Here is a 21297-nt window from a genome sequence, read left to right on the forward strand (position 1 = left end):
TGGCAAAAAATGGGAAATCCGGCACTTAACTAGGCAGAATCCTTTAAAAACTCTTAAACCGAGTGCCCTTTTAATGCAATAGCATGCATTAAGTTCGGATTGTTGGCCTTGCCTTTGCATTTCTAGGTTCCTTTTCTTTTCTTTTTTTCTACACACTGTAGTTTTATAGTATTTAAAAAGTGTGAGTAACTTTTATGGACATAACACAATGAATCTGAAACCCCAAACAACAAAAATACCCCCACAAAAGATGCTTAGTTTTCTGGTGTATGAATTACTGTAGTGCAAAGCTGGCCTGGCTCTGGGACAACAAGTTAAACAGGCTGCAAGCTAGATTTAAAGTATTGTTGCCACTAAAACATTTTCCCCATAAATAACAGTTGAGTGATAATGATGGTCTTATAGAACTAAAAGTAGGGACTGATATCTCCACTCCAAAGGACTCATAACTTTACAGCTGTGACATTAAAGATTGCTTTCAGAGGCCATATATCCTGTGGGACAGAATTTTTTTTTTCTAGTGATTGTACTTCAGATGTGTGCTTCACTTCACCAAGCTACCGTCGGATCACCAGCATACAGTCTATCAGAATGGAAAAAATGGTGCAGGGAATGGAGAACCAACTAACAATAGTTTACATAAGCTAAACACCCCACTCCATCCATGTGTTCAGAGCACTTGTGAATGTTAAAGGATTATTATAAGTTTATTATAAGATTATTAAAAGGATTATTATTATACAAATGGAAACAAAGGGTCAGTACTTCAATAGCAGGTAGTGTTTAGACAGCCAAATGAGATTTGTTTTTGTTGTCTACTGAAAAATTGTTTGAAATTCCTTTCTTTTATTTTTATTTGGGGGCAGGGGAAGAGCAGTGGATTAATGGGGGATTAGTCTTTTACCTTTCCAATCAAATCCTGTCAATTTTAGAAGTGCCAATTAAACCAAGAGGCAGATTTGGACCTGAACTGGTGTTTGAGCACTGTTATTCTCTTGATACGGGGAATACAGTATACTATATAGCGCATATGCCACTCTTAATTTGGTTCGTGTCTTTGTCTGGGGACTTTCTGTATTTGTATAGGTCTGTTTTATCCTTATGTTATAGCCATCAGTGTTTTCCCTCAACTGTAATCATTTTAATACATTATTAAACAATGCAAATGGGTAATGGTGCGGTCCACCAGGCAATGCTCCTTCTCGCAAGCGTAGCAAAACCTAGAATTCCTAGAAAACCTAGAATTCGCCAGGACCTACCTACTATGTGGTCAGGCAGTTCAGGAAGGTGTGTAACAACCAGACTCAAAGTGTGTGTGGGTGAGCTTGTCTTACCTGCTCCCAACACGGTGTCTGAATTTTACAGAATCAAATTCAGACTTTAAAATAAATTGTGCAGACTCCAGCGTGGGATAATCTACCCTTTTAAGAATCACCAGGATGCTGGTATTTAAAAGGCTGTTTGCCATTGACGTACCAGGGCTGCTCACATAAAAGCTATTTATTTACATCAGAAGTGTTCATCAAAATAAGATATGACAATTACAGCATGATGATTCATTCTCTTTCTGCACTTGTGATTGTTCCTTGATTAGCAGGAAAGAGGTGCAGCTCGACTCTGGTTCCTCTATCTTCTTCTCCCAAACCTATTCAGCCAGGTTGTTGGTATTTCTACTTTGCATCATGTTCTTTACAGACCTAAAGCACACTATTGATGATTTTGCTAAGTAGTACGGGTCACTGATGCTTTATTGGCGGTGGGGGTTTCATGAAGGAAAAAGGACTGCAGCCATGTGAACTACCTGCTTCCGGTGCATTTCCTCTGGTGGAATGAGGAGGCATGACCTTCTGTCCTTAACTGGATACCAACACTATAGCCCACAGTCACGGCTGTCCTGTTAGGAATATTTGGTATTTGAAATCTTCTTCCAAAGCAAGGTCTTGAGATTGTTCAACACAAGTGAATGGTGCACTTCCATCTGGCTAGCCAGGCCGCTAAGGGTCATACAGGTTCGTAGCTGCTTCTGCAGCTCTTCTTTCAAATCAGATGGAGCTCCGTACAGCAAGTAATCCTGCAGCAGCCCGCAGACTTTTGCCAGGTTGGGCTGGACCATGTCACTCTTGCACTGCTTCATGAGTTTGTCACAAGTCGCCATGCAGTCCTTCCCGTAGGTGCAGTCCACGTTCTGCTCACAGTGACGTCCCTTGAGGAAACCTCTGATTGTCATCTCTGTTGCCACCCTCCTCAGGTTGACCATTTTGAAGTCATACTTGTCATTGTAGCCCACATTCTTAAAGCTGGTTTCACAGATGTAGAAGTTCCCGTATGTCCCATGGAATATCTCCTCCACAAACTCCAAAAGGCCAATGGCGATTTTTGCTCTCCTGGGCCAGGCTGGGGCAAACCACTGGTGAATAATCCGGTGTACAGCTGAAGGCAGCAATGGCTGGAAGAAGTGAGGGACATTAGTACCATAGAGGGAGTTGTGAGGGATCTTCTCCGTGACATACAGGTCCCCGCAGTGTCCCAGCAATTTGGAGGTGTGCTCTTTCTCATGCAAGGAGAGCATGAGCAGGAATTCGTTCAGATGAAGTAGAGCCCAGATGGATTTGGCCTCTGCCAGAGACACTTTCCCATCTCTATTCACATCTGCCATGGTGATGATTTGGTTCACCAAGGCTGCAAGTGATGTCTGATCTCCTAAGTTAGCCTGCAAACCAATAAGAAATTGCATCAGCTCTTCAAATTTTACCCATTGTGTACATTAATTCAGGGCAGAGTATTAGGGTGCTGCTCTCTGAGTGAGGTAAAAATACTAGAACAACCCTGAGACACGCATTCTGCTGCAGCCAGCTGCTTACAGCCCTTTAGATTCTCAGAGTGATTTTGCTGCTGAAAGCTGCTCTAATGTGGGATAAGCCCTCACGGGGATAGGCAGAGTGCAGCATTCCCTGGCTATGCTCTTGACACACCTTTGTGCCTGTCCAACACCCTTGGAGTGTAGTGGTTCTAAACCAGTTGGAGCCAGCCTCGGGTTGGAGCCAATCTGGGATCAGAGCCACCAACTCCTTCTTGGTAGGAAATCTATTACAGTCAAATCTATATTCTAATTACAAAAGAGTAAATACATCTCAAGTGAAAATAAGAGGATGTCCTCTTAAACACCCTGGTTTAGGTTCAAACACTACTGCTAGACTGCACAGGAGTGGTAGAGACTCACACTAAAACAAAACAAAATGAGAATGAAATGTACCGTCGCACCTAACACAGTGATTTTGTTGGATGTATATCCTTATCTAGTGGTTCCTACAGTATTTGCTCTGGGGATTATCTTGAATATGACATATCACACAAAGCCTCACTCTACAACAAACAGTGGGGATCAGAGTCCTTCAGACAGGACTGGATCTTTTCAAAGATTACAGGGGATAGACGAATGCATTTAGCCTAGGCTTCTTGCCACTGGCAAGCACTACTGCTGGTCCCAAGGACTTCCAAATGGAGGTGATAATACCCTGTCCAGAAAAACACAATGCGAGAGCTTGGGAGGCTCAGCAACACTGACTTTTAGGAAGTTCAGGAGCATCTCTCTGAATTCGTCCATGGATGTCCCTCTTGTAGGCTTGTCAAAGAGAACCAGGTCCCTCTTGGACACTGAATCGGGGTTGCTGTCGGCCTTTAAGGCATCTTCAATACCACATTTAATGATCACTTCTTTCTCCATCCAGTGGCCCCTGTAAACCTGGACCAAAGCAGAGGTAAGTGACCCTGGGAAGATTGACTGGGTGAAAGCAAATGCAAATGATTAATTGGTGCGTTCTTCATGGGTTCCCAGGAGAGCCCAGTGGCTGTGGGGCCCATTGGATATCAGTAAGATTCATTCCACCAATTCCAGTGAGTTTTCTATTGGCAAACAGTAAGAGGGTGGGTTTGCAGCCATGCAGCCCTATATCTGCATAATAGGCACCAGATGGGCAGTGGTGGTGCAAGCTTTGCCTACGCTGTGGAGCCAACATGGCCCAGGCAAGGAAGAGAAGGGTTCAGGGTGGCCCCCTTGGTCCTTGGCCTTTCTACTGAAGCAGCCAGTGCGGAGGCACACGGGGGTAACCACAGTGGAGGTGCTCTGGGGAGTGTGTTCACCCACCTATGAAGGGAGGGGTTGAAAAGCAGCTCCACAGAACTGCCATGGTAGCCCAGCATTGCACCAAGTCTTCTCCGTTTTATTTAACGGGGATCTTGGATGCCAACTCCAGAGAGTTCAGGTAAGCATTGCATCCCCACTCTTCTAATGGCCCCCGTACAGCCATTATTTCTTGTCAATGCCACCAGAGGCTAGAAAAGCTGGTTGACCTGCCTCATCTCCAAGGGCCTGATCCAAAATCCATGGAAAGGCTCCCAGGAACTTTCATGGACTGTGGATCAGGCCCTAAATGTTCCCTCACCCCCTGCCCTGCTTTGACTGTAGGAGACTGGCCAGGGGATGGATGAGGTTACTTAGCAGCACAGGCTGGCCTGCAGCTCCAGGAGAAGGAAGCAGCATCCACTGAGGTCTCTAAGGAGCTCAGCCCAGACCTCCCAAGCAAAAGACATTTGTGACAAAAATGGTGAAAACTAGGCTCTGAGGAGTAGGGGGTGTGCATGGCATACATCTATCTTAAAGGGGCACTAGTAGCCTACTTCCCCCCCTGTGGGAAGAGACTCATTTGTCCACCAAGCTAAGTTCCCAGAACTCAGACAGCCCCACCTACCTGCTGAGTGGGGGATGAGGAAAGACACTGCTGGAACACCAGGGTGTGCTCCTCACACAAGTCTTTGCATGTTGAGCCAGCAATGATCCCCTTCTTGTACTGATCGCACTGGGGAGAGGGAGAGAGATGTTAGCCAACTCATTTCCAGGTTCAGAGGCACAGTTTGACTTCTGTATGGGGGGCAGCTCCTATCAGGCCAATGGGGCTGCATGGGGGGGGGGCAGTGCCCCACTCCCACACTCATGGGAGTTAATGTCCATGAGCAGGATCCATTTTCTACTGCCACAGAGTTGTTCCCAAGCTGCAAGGAGTCATAGGTCATTTGAGCCCTGCTTCCAGAGCATTGTGCCAATGAGTCTACGCACCACCTCCTGGGTCAGGGTCCCAGCACTCTGTCTGAATACGATTATGGCAACATCTGGCTTCGGTATGACTGCCAAGGGCAATGAATGAAAGGAGGGTTGGACAGATTTAATCTTAATGCAGAATGTAAACAGCCAGTTCAAAGAAACTAATCGCCCCATCTGATTATGGCATTTTCTGCTTGCTCTCCTGGTCCATGTAAATCTGTCCGCTGAGTCATGCAGGATGAAACCTGCAGCTGTCCAGCCTACCCACCACCATTTTCACAGGATGTTAACTTCAATGCTTGGTGCTAAGGCTTTTAAATACTGAGCTAGAACAGCCTGAGTTACTAAAAAAACCCAAACAAAAATTAATTATAAGAGGCAGCTAGGTTCAGTTCCGTTTCTGACTCTCTGACCCATGTGCAAATAAACACAGAAGAGCCTGTAGCAGCTGAATGCTTTAACTATACATTCTGAACTGCTGCCAATCTTCTCTCTAGGTTAGCCTCTGTGGTTGATGTAAGGTTCAGCCACTCTTGACTAAGAGCTCTGTGCTTCCCTCGGTGGGAGTTAAACACAGCCAGTCCAGGGACATTGAACTCTAAATGAATCAGCATGCTTAGAAAACCAACTGAATGATCAGCACAGTTTACTTCTTTCTGTATTCTAGCACCTCATTAGTTACATTTTGAGATTTGCATTTTCCTCTGAGCACAGCTAGATGCTCTTCAGGCATCTGGAATCCTATTTGCTTTCATAAAGAGTGCGTGGAACTTTAATGTTGTCCTCGGTATAGCTGTTGTAGCCTTTTAGCTTTCGCAAGCCTGTTCCTATAGGGTAACCCCGGTAAAGGGCGAAGCCAAAGACCAAGAGCCCAAAGGGGGCAGCAGTGCCAAGTGCAAGGAGCACAGCACCACACGCTCATATTTTGAAAGCTGCACAGTCTCCTGGGAGCGGAGTGGTGGTTTGGTATCTCTACGGCTGGAGCTTGACCTTGGAAGAGTATCATGGCCTTTGTGGGGTGGAGAGGGGCTTTCTGTTTCCAGTTTTCCCCCCATGCCCCATTGGTAAACAAACATCTACTACTAATTTTAAAAAAATCATGGATTCAGGTGTAACTAGCTAACGGATATTGTACCTCATACATAAAACTGATGTTAATTAACTACTGTTTTCTCCTGCTGATAATAGCTCACCTTAATTAATTAGCCTCTTACAGTTTGTATGGCAACTTCCACCTTCGCTGTATATATATCTTCTTACTATATGTTCCATTCTATCCATCCGACAAAGGGGGCTGTAGCCCACGAAAGCTTATGCTTTAATAACTTTGTTAGTCTCTAAGGTGCCACAAGTACTCATGTTCTTTTTGCGGATACAGACTAACACGGCTGCTACTCTGAAACCTACTATTTACTATAACCCTACAGTAAATGATTCAGGACTTAGACTAGCTAATGGTTCAGTAGCTATATGAACTAGTTCTATATTGTTAGGTATGTTTTAAATATGTTTTATACCAGTGGTCCTCAAACTTTTGTACTGGTGACCCCTTTCACACAGCAACCCTCTGAGTGTGACCTCCCACACACATTAATTAAAAACACTTTTTTTATATTTAACACTATTATAAATGCTGGAGGTGAAGTGGGGTTTGGGGTGGAGGCTAACAGCTCGTGACCCTCCGCATGTAATAACCTCACGACCGCCAGTTTGAGAACCCCTGTTTTGTACAGTCTGGTCATAGAATCATAGAATATCAGGGTTGGAAGGGACCTCAGGAGGTCATCTAGTCCAACCCCCTGCTCAAAGCAGGACCAATCCCCAATTTTTGCCCCAGATCCCAAATGGCCCCCTCAAGGATTGAACTCACAACCCTGGGTTTAGCAGGCCAATGCTCAAACCACTGAGCTATCCCTCCCCCCTGTCAATTTTTTTTCTGTTGGTAGAAGTTGACCCGCTAAGATAACCATACATGCAGATTAGAGAAAATATATATTTGCTCTGGTTTTCTGTCTGTTTACTTTGTGCATTCAACAGCATTTTGTTTATATTCAGTTTCATGGTTTCCTCTGCTCATGGGGGGGGTCTTTCAGCCAGTAACGGGGTCAGGAAAGAAAATCTTACAAACTAGGAAAGGGCGATGGTAAAAACACAAAACTTGTCAAGGGGATTCAGATACTTGGAGGTGCTCTGTGCCTCAGTTTCCCCACCTGTAACTTGGGGATAATGCAGTTGTTCAATATCATCTAGGTGGGTGAGGCTTAACTCATTCATGTTTGCAAAGAGCTGTGAAATTCCTGAAGAGCTACATCAGTCAGAAGGGCCAACATTTTCAGACGTGGCTCGTGATTGTTGCGTGCCCAAACTGAGCCAACTAGAAGGGCTGTGATTTTCAGAGGGCAAGTGCTCAGCCACTTTGAGGCTCAGGTTAGGTCCCCACAAATGGTGGTGCCCAAACTCACTAGACATTTCTAAAAATCTTGCCCAAGAATTTTTACCATAAACAGCCAAGGCCAAGGTAAAACTGGCTCCTGTCACTTCAACTGCGCTGGGCCTGAGTTTTCCACACTGGATCCATGTGCCAGCTACATTTGGCTTTATTGCAAAGCAGACCGTGCAGCTCAGCTGGAGCTGTTGCCTTTCCTGCCAGTTTGATCTGACCTGTTGCCTACAGCCCATGTCCAGCCCCGTACTGGACACTATCAAACGGCCATCATCAGAAGCAGGACAACTGCTGCACCAGATAAGGGTGAGCCCAATGCTTTGGAATGTAGCAAATTCCCCCACCCAGCCAGGGACATGTGCTGCACATCTGCCTACTCAAATGGATGGCTGCATTAGTCACCCTAATTGCTCTCTGTTCTGAAAGTAACCCACCCCTTTAAGCCCAATCTATCCCTGGGCTCAGGCCTGCCGTAATGATCCAGCAGGCATCAATAAACAAATTAGTCCCCGCAGGCAGGGAGTGGATCAATACTTGGTAATCACTCATTCTATCATGGTAGTCTCCATCTGACAGATGAGTGGTGCCTTAATTAGGATGGACTGGCAGGCAGCTCAGCACTAAATGACCTGCCGCTCTCACAGTGGGGAGATGGGCTGTGCCGTCATTGCATTGCTTCCCTCACTTGGGTTGTTTCATGCCACTCTTTGCCCAGCTCTTTCGATAAGCGCAAACAGGATGCTCTGGCTCAATCTGGAGCTGGTGCTTTCCAGCCAGGGCGCTACTCTCGAGATGGGGATTAGTTGTAAACTGGATCAGGATCCAAACTCTCCCAGCGTTCCGGGATGCTGGGGTTCCCGTTTGGCCGGTTATGGCACTAAGTACCAGCCACAAAGGCCAAGGAGCTCAGCTGTGCTGTGAAATGGTCAGGGCTAACTGGAGCTGGGGGGAGTTGTTCTGAGCCCCTCTCCAGGTGAAAGTGGTGCTAAGGCATGTCCCAGCCTATGGTAATGGGGGCATCTGTCACTAGAGATTCCTCCCCTCTTTAGCACAGGATCACACACTTCCTCCAGTCAGCACCACTGCAACCTCAAGTCTCAGATACAATATCAAGGGTTAGGGGAGGGGAAACAGGCCACCTTTGCTTTTAGTGAATTGCAATTTGAGATGGTCACCTTGACCCTGCCCTAGGGCTTCATCCTGCCAGGGGTAGAGGGCCCTTTCGTCCCACTGATGTCAGCAAGTTGAGGGCACTTGGCATCTCACAGGAGTGCTCAGCACCTTGCAGGATTGAGCCGCCATCATCCCATTTATAAGAAAGTGGGTGCCCCTGCTTGCTATGGTGGTGATAGAAGAGGGTTACCAGCTGGGTCAAACAGAGGCAGCACAGGAAAACCAGATGGGGAAGCACCTCAACTCCCCACTCATGTAGCTAAACAGGGGAGGGGTGGGGAAAAGCACCTCACTTCCCAAGGAGACAGCCAGCTAGCTAGAGAGTTTGGGGGAAGGTGCTAGGCCCTGGAGCAGAGCTGGGATTCCCTGCCCTGCAAAACTAGGGAGGGTCAGTAAACAAGCAACACTATAAAGCCAAGCCTGGGAAGTGGTCACAAGCAGGGGCTTGTGAGTCTGAGGGGCTGTTTACATGTGGAGTTATTCCTGATTGACCTGCTAGGTTAAGCTAAACTGGAACAAGGCACCCTTATTCCAGAATCAGGATGGCCACTCGTGGAGTAAATCAGGAACCGTTACTCAGACACAACTCTGTGTAGACAAGTTCTGAGTGGGAGATGGGCTACACCTGCCATCACTGAGTCTGGCTAATAGGGAGAGCTGATTGGAGAGCAGGAAGGGAAGGTGTCCAAGCCTTTGAAAGGGCCTGTCTGAGGGCTGGGCTGCCCTTAGTTAGGTAGCAAGTCTCCTAGTTGCTGCAGTGCTAGGGCCCTTGTTGGGGGATTTCTTGATAGGGGGGAATTGTTCTTTAAAAAGACTCCTTTGCTCAAGCTGTTGTGTAGCTAGAAGTGGAGGGAGAGAGTCTAGGCAGGGAGGCCTGGGGGTGTGGAAATGCAAGCCATGCCAGGTTGCTGAGTAGATGAGACATCTCTGAGGTTTGATGGAGGGGGCAACTGCTGGGGATAGGGGCTAGCTGGGATGAACCTGAATCAGGGAGAAGAAAGGATCTTGCAGTGTGTATTCGTTCTGTGTTTGCTAGGATGGCTGGTAAAGCTGCTGGATACAAATCAATGGTGACTAGGAGCCACATATAAACTGAAAAGGCGTTTTATGGGCGGGGGGGTCCTTTACACTCCCTGGCCAAATGAACCACTGTCCCAAACTTGCAAGATAAGGCTGCCTTCTCTCCTAAATCCGTTTGTCCTATTCTGTCCTCAAAGGACCCAGTTCCTGCCCCTCCCCAGCAGGGCTGTGCACCTGCCCATGCAGCCTAGGTACCATCTGATCCACAAGCTGATTGATGCTTTCATACAAATGAGTAAATTCAAGGAGCTGCTCAGTTCTCCTCTCCTGAGGCAATTTAGATGCTGCCTGACTGACCAAGCATCCCCTGTGATCTTGCCACTGAAGTCCATGCAGAGGCTGGATTCATAGCAGCTGTTGCCAGTTAAGAAGCTTGGGCCCTCCAGTGACTTGGACTTTGAGTTAGGAAAATAAATGGATTTTCCCAGTGTCCCCAGATGACATTGACTCTCCCTCCATCCCCAACTCCATCAACAGCTCTTCCCCCATGGAGGGACCTTTCTGAGCTTGCACCTGTGCAATCTGGCAGCAAGGGATTGTGCCGTGAAGGCTTGTGCAGACTTCAGCACTGTGCTCGCCCTGGCTGTTTGGCCTTCCCCAGGGGCATGCAGCCGGATGCACCTGCAACTCCCATCAATTCCCGCACTGAGTTCTCAGTGCCTCCGGGATTCAGGCCTGGGAATAAGCCTCTGAAAAAGGAAGCTAAGGGAAAGCAAAGAGCCAGGTGAGCTGCTGTCTCAGCCAGGCAGGGGGGATGCTCCCAGCAGCACATGGCCTGTGTACCCCAGTCCGACACTTCCCCAATGGGGCTGGCCCAGGCCCCACAGCTGACAAATGAACCCTCAACTCAGGAGGGTTGGGTGCCTGCAGCAGTGAGTTCAGCATGGCCAGATGGCAGACTCCTGCACCAGCTTACAAATCCTGCCTGCTCCCACCCACAACCTGCCCCAGCAGAATCTGTTAGAGCCAACAAGGAAACCCAAGGGAGCAGACAGAGCCTGGAATCTGGGCTGCTCGTGAGAAATAGATGGGGTCCAGTAGAGTCAGTAGAAACCCAGCCCAGCCATTGCCCGCTGCCAGCTCAGCACACGGCAGGGAAGGGCGCTCTTACCAAGGCTGGCAGGCTGTGCTCAAGGGCACAATGAAAGCCTAGGCACTGCAATCCACCCACTTGCACCCTTCTCCCCCACAATCCTAACACACACATTTTAGTGGGAAATTTATGCCAGAGCAGCAATGAGGTTGGCCGGCTGGGCGGGTCGACTCTCAAATGGTGCTGGTGACAGGACGGCAGCAGACCCATGGAGCACCAACCATTTAATCAGCCCGTAGCTATTCCATGTAATGATAAGTGCATTTCCGAGGCCAGTCCTATCTATCCTGGCAGCAATTTCCAGCAATACCGTCATCATATGTTCTCTCATCAAGCGGGCTCGTTGGGAGCGGGGTTGATTCAGCGACATCTCACCAAGTAGAATCAATTAATGTGTCAAAACAAGGCAGGCGCGGCAGTGCTGAAATCTGAAGTGAGCACGGTGTGCCTGCAAATGAAAAGGCTCCCTACCAAGGGAGCCGTTATTAGTGATGGAGCTGAGAGGGAAGAGATCTTAGCACAAATGGGGTGGGATCACGGCTTTATCGACTGCTGCCACACTGGGGGTGAGCAGAGGAGCTTGGCATGAGTGCCAGTTCCTGGACGCAAGCTGCCTGCAGAGACGAGTGCAAGGCATAGAGAACAGGTGTCAGCATGTCCCGCAGCAGCAACCTCTCTGATCTCTAAATGGGCAGAGCATGCCCTTTACCCCGCCAGCCAATGAGGAAGGGCCCGTCTTCTCACGCTGGCACCCTAGAAAATCCTAGCAAAAAGGAAGTACTGGGAACAAACAGGAGAATTTACATGCCAAGAGGAAAAACCCATTAAAATAATGAATCTGCCAGGCACTTGGTCTGAGGGCTTCAGTCAGCTAAGCCTCACAGCAACAGGGAGGAATAAGTATTTTTAAATCCATTTATACTGAGCGACAGCGAGGCGAAGTGATGACTCAGTGGATGAGAACCCAGGAGTCCTGACTCTCAGTCAGCAGCCTTAAGTACAGGCCTGCAGTCTCCTTCCAAAGCTGAGAAAAGAACCCAGGAGTCCTGACTCTCAGCCAGCTGTTTTAACAACAGGCCAAAACTCCCTCCAAAGCTAGGAACAGCATCCAGGAGTCTTGACTCCTGAGCCCAGGTTCTAACTTCTAGACAGTGTTCTTTATGTTGGGAAAAAAAAAATGACCCAAGTAGGAAGAGGCCATAAGAAAGGAACTGACTGTGAGTTAGGGACACCCGGAGCATGGGATTGCCTCCTTGACCATCCTGGCTAACAGCCATTGATGGACCTATCCTCTATGAACTTATCTAATTCTTGTTTCCACAGTATGCATCCGATGAAGTGAGCTGTAGCTCACGAAAGCTTATGCTCAAATAAATTGGTTAGTCTCTAAGGTGCCACAAGTACGCTTTTTCTTTTTGTTTGAGCCCAGTTATACTTTTTGCCTTCACAACATCCCCTGGCAATGAGTTCCACAGGTTGGTAGTGTGTTGTACAAAGAAATACTTCCTTGTGTTTGTTTTAAACCTGCGGCCTGTTAATTTCACTGGGGGACCCCTGGTTCTTGTGTTATGGGAAGGGGTAAATGACACTTCCTTATTCACTTTCTCCACACCAGTCATGGTTTTATAGACCTCTATCATATCTCCCCTCAGGTGTCTCTTTTCTAAACTGAACAGCCCCAGTCTTTTTAATCTCTCCTCGTATGGAAGCTGTTGCCCTTCTCTCTTGCACTTCTTAATAAGGGCCTGTGTATGCTTCCAGGTCTCTCTCACAGGCAATGTGTGCTTGGGGGACATAACAGAGACTCTTCCACGCTAATGCATCCTTAATGGCCTAGTGCTTCTGACCTCCTGATCTTCCCTTCCCTTTATTACTGCAAGATTAGTGATCGGGTGCCCACTGCCTGACACAATTAACTCAGTAGTTACGCACTGAGGATGATCAAGAGCTGCTGTTAAAATCTCATTAAGGGCAGTTGTAGAGACAGTGAAGCTGTCTGCTAATGGCTAGGAATCTCCTTGCCAGAGAAGTGGAGCCATGACATAAAGGAGAAAGGGATAACCCAGTCTCTGGGAATGCTTCCTTGGAACCCAGGTGGGGGAGAAGGGAAATGCAGTCTGGTTGTGTGGATAGATAACTATAGTGTAACCAGGAGCTTCTTCGTTAACGCCTCAGCCCAGCCATGTTGGACTAGCCCCAGCAATGCACCCGACCCTCTCGCAGATGGGCCTGCAGGGCGTGCCTTTGCCAAAGATATACTGATGTGTTCAGGATCTCCCCAGAGCAGCCACACAAGCTGCATTTGTTCCTCTGGCAGAGCAGCTTGTGTGCTACAAAGCCTAGGCACAACCAGGTTGAGCTCCAGCTGGCAGCCTTTCTGGGGCACTTCATTGCTGCTCTCGACTCATCGATTTTAAGGCCAGCAAGGCCGTTTGTGATCCTGCAGCCTGACCCCCTGCCTAATACAGGCTACTCAGCAATTCAGGTCAATTAGGTAACGTTACATTAACACAACTTCTCTGTGTTTCACTGCTTTTGTTTGGGCCTCTGTACCGCTGTTCCAGAAGCCACGGCTTTCCCCACTCCTCTTCAATGTGCAGCTCACACTGAGAAGTCCTGGTTTCCAACAGCAGGCGTGGACTGAAATCATTTTGCTGCCATTCTGCTAGTGCACCGTGATCTCCCCTGACACAGGAATCGCTTTGTCATTGCCTTGACATTGTAACTTCATTTCCATGGCCTGACTTTGACGTTAATTTGCCGCTGTCTGCCTGGCCTAGCCTCCTCTCTGCTGACACCTAATTAAATTGCTTTGCCATCCTCCAGCCAGGACAAGCTCAACTCGTGACCTCCCCCTGTGACAATGCCAAGTCCTAGGCTGTTAACACGGAGGGGAATTAGGAGTTACGAGGTGTTATTGGGGCCCAGCTTTCAAACCTGAATATTTTAATATCTCAGCTCCCCTTTGCCAGGATGCAAAACGCTTGCGATCAATTACACAGCTGGTATGCTCAGACCACAGCCTATCATGCTGACCAGTACCGTCTTATTGATTCCTTGTGCTCCCCAGGGGATCTGCCTGTATCCATCTATTGCTTCTTGCCTCATACTTAGAGTGTCAGCAATTTGGAGTAGGGATTGTCTTCTCATTCTGTGTTTGTACAGCCCCTAGCACAATGAGGGCCTGGGCCGTGACTGGAACTCCTATGTGCTACTGCATTATTAACAATGAACAATATTAAATCAACCGATGTAACAAGCTAAGAGCCCAGGCTGTGAACTCCCTCCCCTCTCCGGGACAACGTACATGTGTAGCTACTCACCAATGGGAGTAAGGGGTTCACAGTCTGGCCCTACATAGCTGAAATCCACATTTCAGGCTAGCTGGCTTGGGGTGTTGGACTCAAACTCAAGCATTATAAGATTGTGCATAGGAAAGCCTGAGAGAGAGAGTCATCTCTTTGTAAGGTGTTCAGATCCCACAGTGATGGAGGTGGCATTATAATTCTAGATGGGTGGATAGAGGGACTAGACAGGCAGATAAAAACACCAACGGACAAACTAGGTGCGAATGAAGCACTGCAGTAGCAGGGAGCTGATTTGTGTTACTCGAACAGCCCTGGTCCCATTTAGCCATGGCCCAAACCCAGAGGGTGAAGCTGGCTTCCCATTCTCCATCCTCGTTGGACGAGAACAGGGGGAGGTTTTGTGGCGCGCTCTTGGCGCTGAGCAAAGGGCTCCAACTGCCCCCTTTAGCACAGGCTCAATTCACTGCTGAGAGCTGCAAACCTCTTCAACATCCCTGCTCTTGAGATCTGCCTGCCACTGCTACAGCCTCCGGCAACCCTTTCCTCCCACCTCCCGCTAGCTGCTCAGTATCTGCCACGCATGTCACCCTGCATATAAACCCATCACTCTAATAGGCTTTGATGGCGCTACAATGCTCCTGGGACTACGGCTATGATCTCCCTGCTCTGATCTTGCTGCTCGTGCTATTAATTTACATCTAAGACGGGGCAAGTCTCAAGCGAAAGCATTCCCTAGCTTCCGACTGCAGCATGACCCGGACCAGTACACAAGCCTTCGCCCCTGGCTGCTGCAGATCGCCAGAGAAAACGCCAGTGACAGCCTACAACTCGGGTGCTGTAACATTAATGCAGCTGTAATGAGACAGAGGGAGAAGCCAGGAGCAAGGGTACAGACACATAAGTTTGCTGATGTGTCACAGAGAGATTACTAGAGCTGGCAGTGGAGACAGGTAGGCAGAGCGCGAGGGGAGATGGAAAGATAAATTCAGGGAGCTGATCTGCTGTTTTCCAGGCACCTGAGACGCTTTCCCAGAAGGAGCTGCCTCTTCACGTCTGCATCATGCCTCCCTCTGCTCGAAGCCTATTCTCTAGTGCCTTTCAGCACAGGGTCTGCCGTCAGGTTTAGGCACTGGCCTGAGACTCCAGAGACCTGGGTTCAGTTCTCAGTACTGCCACAGATGCCCTGTGTGACCTAGGCCAAGCCACTTCCTTTCTCTAGGCTGCAGTTCCCCCTCTGTAACATGGGGGTAATAATCCTGCTTTGTCTGTTTAGACTATAAGCTCTTCGGGGCAGGGACTCTCTCACTACATGTTCATGCAGCACCTAGCACAATGGGGTCCGTTGGGCTCTCTCTATCAAAACAAGTTTTAATAATAATATGGCCCCACAGGCTGAGCGGAACACCGTAATCCAGGGCCCTGCAGGGTTGTTCTGCCCGGTTGAGAAATGGTTGATATGAGTCGGGTATATTCTGGGTGCAGTCTTTTTATTCACAGAAATAGACACACCGTCATGTATCTCTGACCAGCAGTAGGGAGACACAGCACACAGGCTTTTGTTGAGATCCCCAGCAGAGCTGGCTGGAGAACGACAATCCCATTTCATGCCAACTTTCGAGGTTTCAATATTGGTTTTCGTTCTGCATTGGAACGAGACCAAAAACCTTCGGAACATTTTCACTAATTGCACTGTGCCAAAATGAGCATTTTGATCCCAAAATGTCTAGGTTTTTGATTAGGGTGTCTCTCACTCTCTCTCTGATCAGAGGTGACCATAGAGCCCTGGACCACAAAAACCATCACCATGAAAACTTTGTCGAAATTGACACATCTCCACAAAACATTTCAGCTTCATCCAAGCACCATACTGTGATGACATTTAATTTTGTTAAAAATGCTCCAACCAGCTCTCCTCCCAAACCGGACATGCCAGCCCTGGTCCCAAGAAGCTGCTGTCTCTCAGCCTCTGTCACCTTCCTGGGTCACTCTACACTTCTGTCTATTGCTCACTGCTGCTCCTCTACACACAGTGCAGTAGAGCGCCCAGCCCTTCTGTTGGCTACTTGGAAAACCCTCTTTCACCTCACTGGCTTGCCTTTCCAGGTGCCTTTGAGGCATTCACCGCACCCTTTGTCTGCAGCTGGTTTTACTGCAAGAGTTCCAATTGCTGCTCCTCTTAGACACAAAGGGGAAAGGTTAAGTGTACCCACTCACCTCAAGCTCTGTGATTGGTCTGCATCCAAGACCCCATTACCACCTTTCACCATAACAATAGCAATAGCATCCACGAGCACTTTGCAAATACGGATTCGTTAACCCTCATAACTCCGTTTCACAGATGGGAAACTGAGGCACTGAGTGATATGAGTTACTCACTGGGGGATCTTGGGAGAGTGGCAGAGGTGCTGATGGACCCCAGGAAGCCTGACTCCCAGTCTCCTCCTATGAACACTGGACCCAAGTGACCGGTGCTGGTGCCAGGAGAGCTGGGAGTTACTGAAATAAACCCTTTGTGTAACCCCCAGTGGGATTTGATTCCAGATCTGGGGTGTGGAGAGAGACAGAAAGTGAGGTGAGCAAGTCCAGGGTGTGTGTAGCAGGCAGGGAGGGGGTGCAGACAGTGGGTTCACAGGAGTGCATCACGGCAAAACCCAGGCTGCACACAGGGAAATGCTCAGAAACTCATTAACTGGCAGCTGTCAGGAAGCACCGTCTGCTTTGTAATCCTCTGCCTGTCAGCAGTTCAGAGAGGAAGGCAGGGATCTCCTTGGAGACCAAGCCAGCCAGCATAAGACTAGGATCAAGGAGGAGGAAGTAGGGTCTGCCATGGCAGGGGAAGCAGGAAAGAAAACTAAGCTGAATCTAGGGAAGCTGGCACATTGACCCATGTCCCTGCCACCAGATCTCAACACCCAGCAGTGCCTGGGCAGAGCTAAGGGCAGAGGGAGTGAGGGCTCTGCTGTCCTTTCATAAAGCTCCCACTCCATAGACACACACACCCCCGCCCCTTACCTTGGTCACCGCCTGTCCAGTCAATAAGCTGTAATCACCAGTCCATAGTCTACAGCAAGATACCAGCCGGTCGCACTGAAGTCACTCATCCCAGCCTCACAGTCTCTGGCTAATCAGTGGGTATCTGCTTACATGTCCCCACCAGATACACCCAGCTTCTCAGGTGTCCTTGCCAAGTGTGTGCTGGGTTCAGAACCACCCTCGTGTGGCCACGGACATTGCACCTGCTGCTGTCTTATCAGCCCCCCCGGCCCTTTCTGCCAGTGCCTGGGACACCAGCCTGGGGAGAGGGGCCGAAGCACCTATCGATCTGGGCATGTTTGCTCTTGAGAAAAGAAGACAGAGCAAGGACCTGAGAACAGTCTTCAAATATGTTATAAAGAGGAGAGTGATTGATTGTTCTCTGTGTCCACTGGAGGTAGGACGGGGAGCAATGGGCTTAATCTGCAGCAAGGAAGATTTAGGTTAGATATTAGGGAAAGCTTTGTAAAAGCAAGGGCAGTTACGCTCGGGAACTGGCTTCCAAGGGAGGTTGTGGAATCCCCATCATAAGAGACTTTTAGGAACAGGTTGGACAAACCCTTGTCAAGGATGGTGACCTTGGCCCTTCCTCAGCGCAGGGGACTGGACTCGATGACCTCTCAAGGTCCCTTCCAGCCCGGCATTTCTGTGATCCTATGACCTGAACCTGTCCCAAACTGGGCCCTGCCTTCACCGTTGGAAGCCATGTAGCTTTTCCCCACTTTGTCTCCCCCCCGTAGCTCCCTCGGCACTGCTGCAGAGGAAACACCAAACATCTCCACAAGCAAGCCAGCACTCTCTGGATTCCCAGACACCTGGCAGCCCAAACTCTGTCCTTGTGAGCCTTGCAGCCAAACCCTGCACACTCCACAGGAAGAGAAGGTTCAAAGAAGCATCAGGGTCCTAAGTCCTCATCCCAGGTGCTGATCACAGTACCCAGCCGAGAACCCACTGTCCCTTCCTCACTGTGGACTGACTTATAAGCCTCTGTGTGACTAAACTGCCACTCGTCACGTCTCGGCACCTCTCCTCGCCTCTATTGAGTGCTGCAATCAGTTACAGCCTCTTCCGAGACCATCAAATTGGTTCCAGTCTCTCCAGTTCTCTGCACGGTTCTCAGCGCCATTGCCCAACGATCAGCAGTGTATGAAGGATTTTCAATTCATGAAAGTTTTAGAGATTTTTTACTTTTTGTCCCAATTTGAGACAGGAAAATTTTTTCAAAAATTCTCGACGGACGAGAAAATCCACAAAGCTCTAAGAATCATCCAGCCTTCCTCCCACCCTGTCTATTTAGGGTCTAAGCTCTTTGGGGCAGGGACTGTCTCCCCCTGGGCGTTTGCACGATGCCTGACACAATGGGCCACAATGGACATTACCCTAATACAAACCATTAATACATCATAATAAAGAGACGTTCAGCTCCGATCACCCATCGCTCCGCACCACCACCCCGCAGATCACCACTTTTAGGACTATGTCAGGACAGAAAAGCAAACAAGCCCTGGACGCTCCTTGCTCTTGGTACCCTTGCCAATCTCTACATCCCCAGCCACCTGGCTGCTGCATGCTTTCCAGTGCCCTCCCTCCTCCTGTCACCCAGCCTCTCACTGTGCAATTACCCCCTTTGCTGCACATAGAGTAACTACTCAATCAGACGGAGGCAGATCACTCCTTGTTTAACAGCCATTAAATCGGGGCCTTAAGAACTCTTCAGTAGAGGCCACTCCCATCCCCAGCTCTTGATGGTAAATTCTGGCCCCTGACGCGCTAAAAGCTTTGAATTTATCTATCTCCCTCTCACTCACTCCCATCCCTGATCCATTACCAAAACATAGTACGTCCTTTCAATAACTAGGGCTGATTAAAAAGCCTGTCTCAGTAAGTGGGGAGAGAGAGAGAGACTGCTCTCTTGAGACCTTCCTTCCATTTTGCGAGAGCCTTACCCATCCACTGGCTGGATGAATTCCTGGCCAGGCATGGAGAGTTGCCATGGAAGGCAGTGGAGGTATGTATGTATGCAGCATGGGCCAGCTGCGCACACAAGCTGGGGGGCAATGTGCAGGTATCTGCAGCCCATGTTGAACCCCTACTCACTACCTGTTGTGTGAAGCCTTCAGCGTGAAACCAGCCTCCGTCACCCACTGTGACCCCTTGGTCAAGTCTTCCAGCTCAATGAGGGGTCATGGAGGGATTCACCTTTGGGCAGAGGGTCACCACAAGGCCTGTGCACCAGTTAATAACAGTACATAAGGAATGGTTCAGATTGTGACCTCAGTAACAACCCTATAAATCAGGAGTAACTCCACTGAAATCATAAGGCCTAGTGGGCAGAGCACTGGACTGGGACTCAGAGGAGACTTGGGTTCTACTCCTGGCTCTGTCATGGGCCTGTTGGGTGACCCTAGGCAAATCACTTCCCCACCCTGTGCCTCAGTTTCCCCAGGTGTAAAATGGGGGTGATGATACTTCTCTCCTTTTGTAAAGTGCTTTGAGACTGACTGATGAAAAGTGCTATATGAGGGCTAGATATAATTATTCGTAAGGAATTACCCCATATAGAATGAAATCTGTTCCAAACCGATGCTATCATTGCCCCTTGTCTTTTATTAATTAGATCACAACACAGATTTCATTCATCAGGGCTGGTGTCAGATCTGACTCCAGCAGCATTGACAGTGAAGCCTCTCCTCCCCACTTCATTCCAATTACAAGAATTAATCACTGCTGAAGGCAGATCTGATGGGAACACTAGATTGGACAGTCAGCCGCGGTGACCCCTGGAATAAGTAACAATAGGCCAAAATGCTATCGCGCTCTTGTTCAGGCAAAACTCCCATTGACAAGAATGGAGGCTTTGTCTAAGTAAGGACTGAGTATTGGCCCAATACAAATATCTTGCATTTCATCTCAAAGTGAATAGGTAAACTATATGAGGAGTCACTTCATCCCCCACTGAAATGCGGCCACTTCTGGGTTGGAGTATGGCAGCTGTTTAACAGCACACAACAGCACTACACCACAGTCTAGAAGGGATGCTGATGCGGAATCTTATATCCAACTGAAAGCGCAGGGTGAAGATAGGCAGACGGGGAGTAGTTACCATAACTGAACTCATCAACACTGACAGAAAACAGGACCTGCTTTCCGGTCAGGTGGGGTCTTCTCACCTCCCCCCATGTGTCTGTGGCCCCAACAGCTTTTGTTACAGGGCCCTAGTGTATAGTCACAGTACATGCTTGACTTGCCTGATATGCCTGCAAAGAAAATGATAGGTAGCCAGGTTGATCCTGATGTTGTCTCCCAGAGTTATGGATTCACTGTATATTTAGAATAACTGATTCACAAGGCAACTCCTTGGCGTTAGTATGGATGGCACATGAACATACCTGTTTAGAAGTTCCACCTTATTCTGCATTAGAGAAATGTCCATGGAAATGAAGCTGCTGTTAACTCTAAACACCCCCCTTCACACACACAAACATACACTAAGGGCCAGATCCCCAGCTCGTGCGAATCAGTGGAGCAACTTTGACGTCAAAGGAGCTACACGAGTTTACACCAGCTGAGGAGCGTGAAAGTTAAGGAGAGTATTAATGATTGTCAGCAAACAAATATGCTGCAGCTAAGCTAAGAAAAAGAGAGAGGTTTGAAGTTGCCTGACCCCAAATCTGATCTACTTTCATCTTTTTCTCTCTGTTTTCAAAGTCTGTGTAATTCTTTGTATAGTTCTTTCCCCACAGTAGAAGCTGAAATGTTCTTTTCTTCTGTAAGCGTGAGCCACACTGGCCGCTATTTACAAGACACTGCAAAAACAAGTCAGTACATTCTCATGCTTCAGGGTATAGGCAGACCACTAATTGGTTGGGGTCAGGAAGAAACTGTCTCTATGGGAAATGTCCACACCTTCCTCTGAAGCATCCTCTCACTGGCCACTTTTTGAATCATGATACCAGTCTAGGTGGACCAAGGGTCTGCTCTGGTCAGGCAATTCCTATGTTTGCAGGACACGCAGCTCCAGGACTCATGAGCCACCCAAAAAACAAACATACATGCTCAACCTAGGACC

General features: G+C 48.5%; 1 protein-coding gene across 4 annotated transcripts in view; it reads right to left on the reverse strand.

Annotated features, from left to right (window-relative positions):
• Positions 1-1485: 1485 nt before the first annotated feature.
• Positions 1486-21297, reverse strand: part of DIPK1B (divergent protein kinase domain 1B) — a 38750-nt gene continuing 18938 nt past the window's right edge. For all 4 annotated transcript variants that reach the window (XM_073314626.1, XM_073314627.1, XM_073314630.1 and 1 more), the window contains 3 exons: positions 4749-4856; positions 3566-3742; positions 1486-2710 (listed from right to left, as the gene is read on the reverse strand). In XM_073314626.1, coding sequence (XP_073170727.1) covers positions 1898-2710; positions 3566-3742; positions 4749-4856 — 1098 coding nt within the window. In that variant the 3' untranslated portion in view covers positions 1486-1897. The remainder of the gene's footprint in view (positions 2711-3565; positions 3743-4748; positions 4857-21297) is intronic.

The sequence above is a fragment of the Lepidochelys kempii genome, chromosome 16 (assembly GCF_965140265.1).
Source record: "Lepidochelys kempii isolate rLepKem1 chromosome 16, rLepKem1.hap2, whole genome shotgun sequence".
Lineage (NCBI taxonomy): Eukaryota > Metazoa > Chordata > Testudines > Cheloniidae > Lepidochelys > Lepidochelys kempii.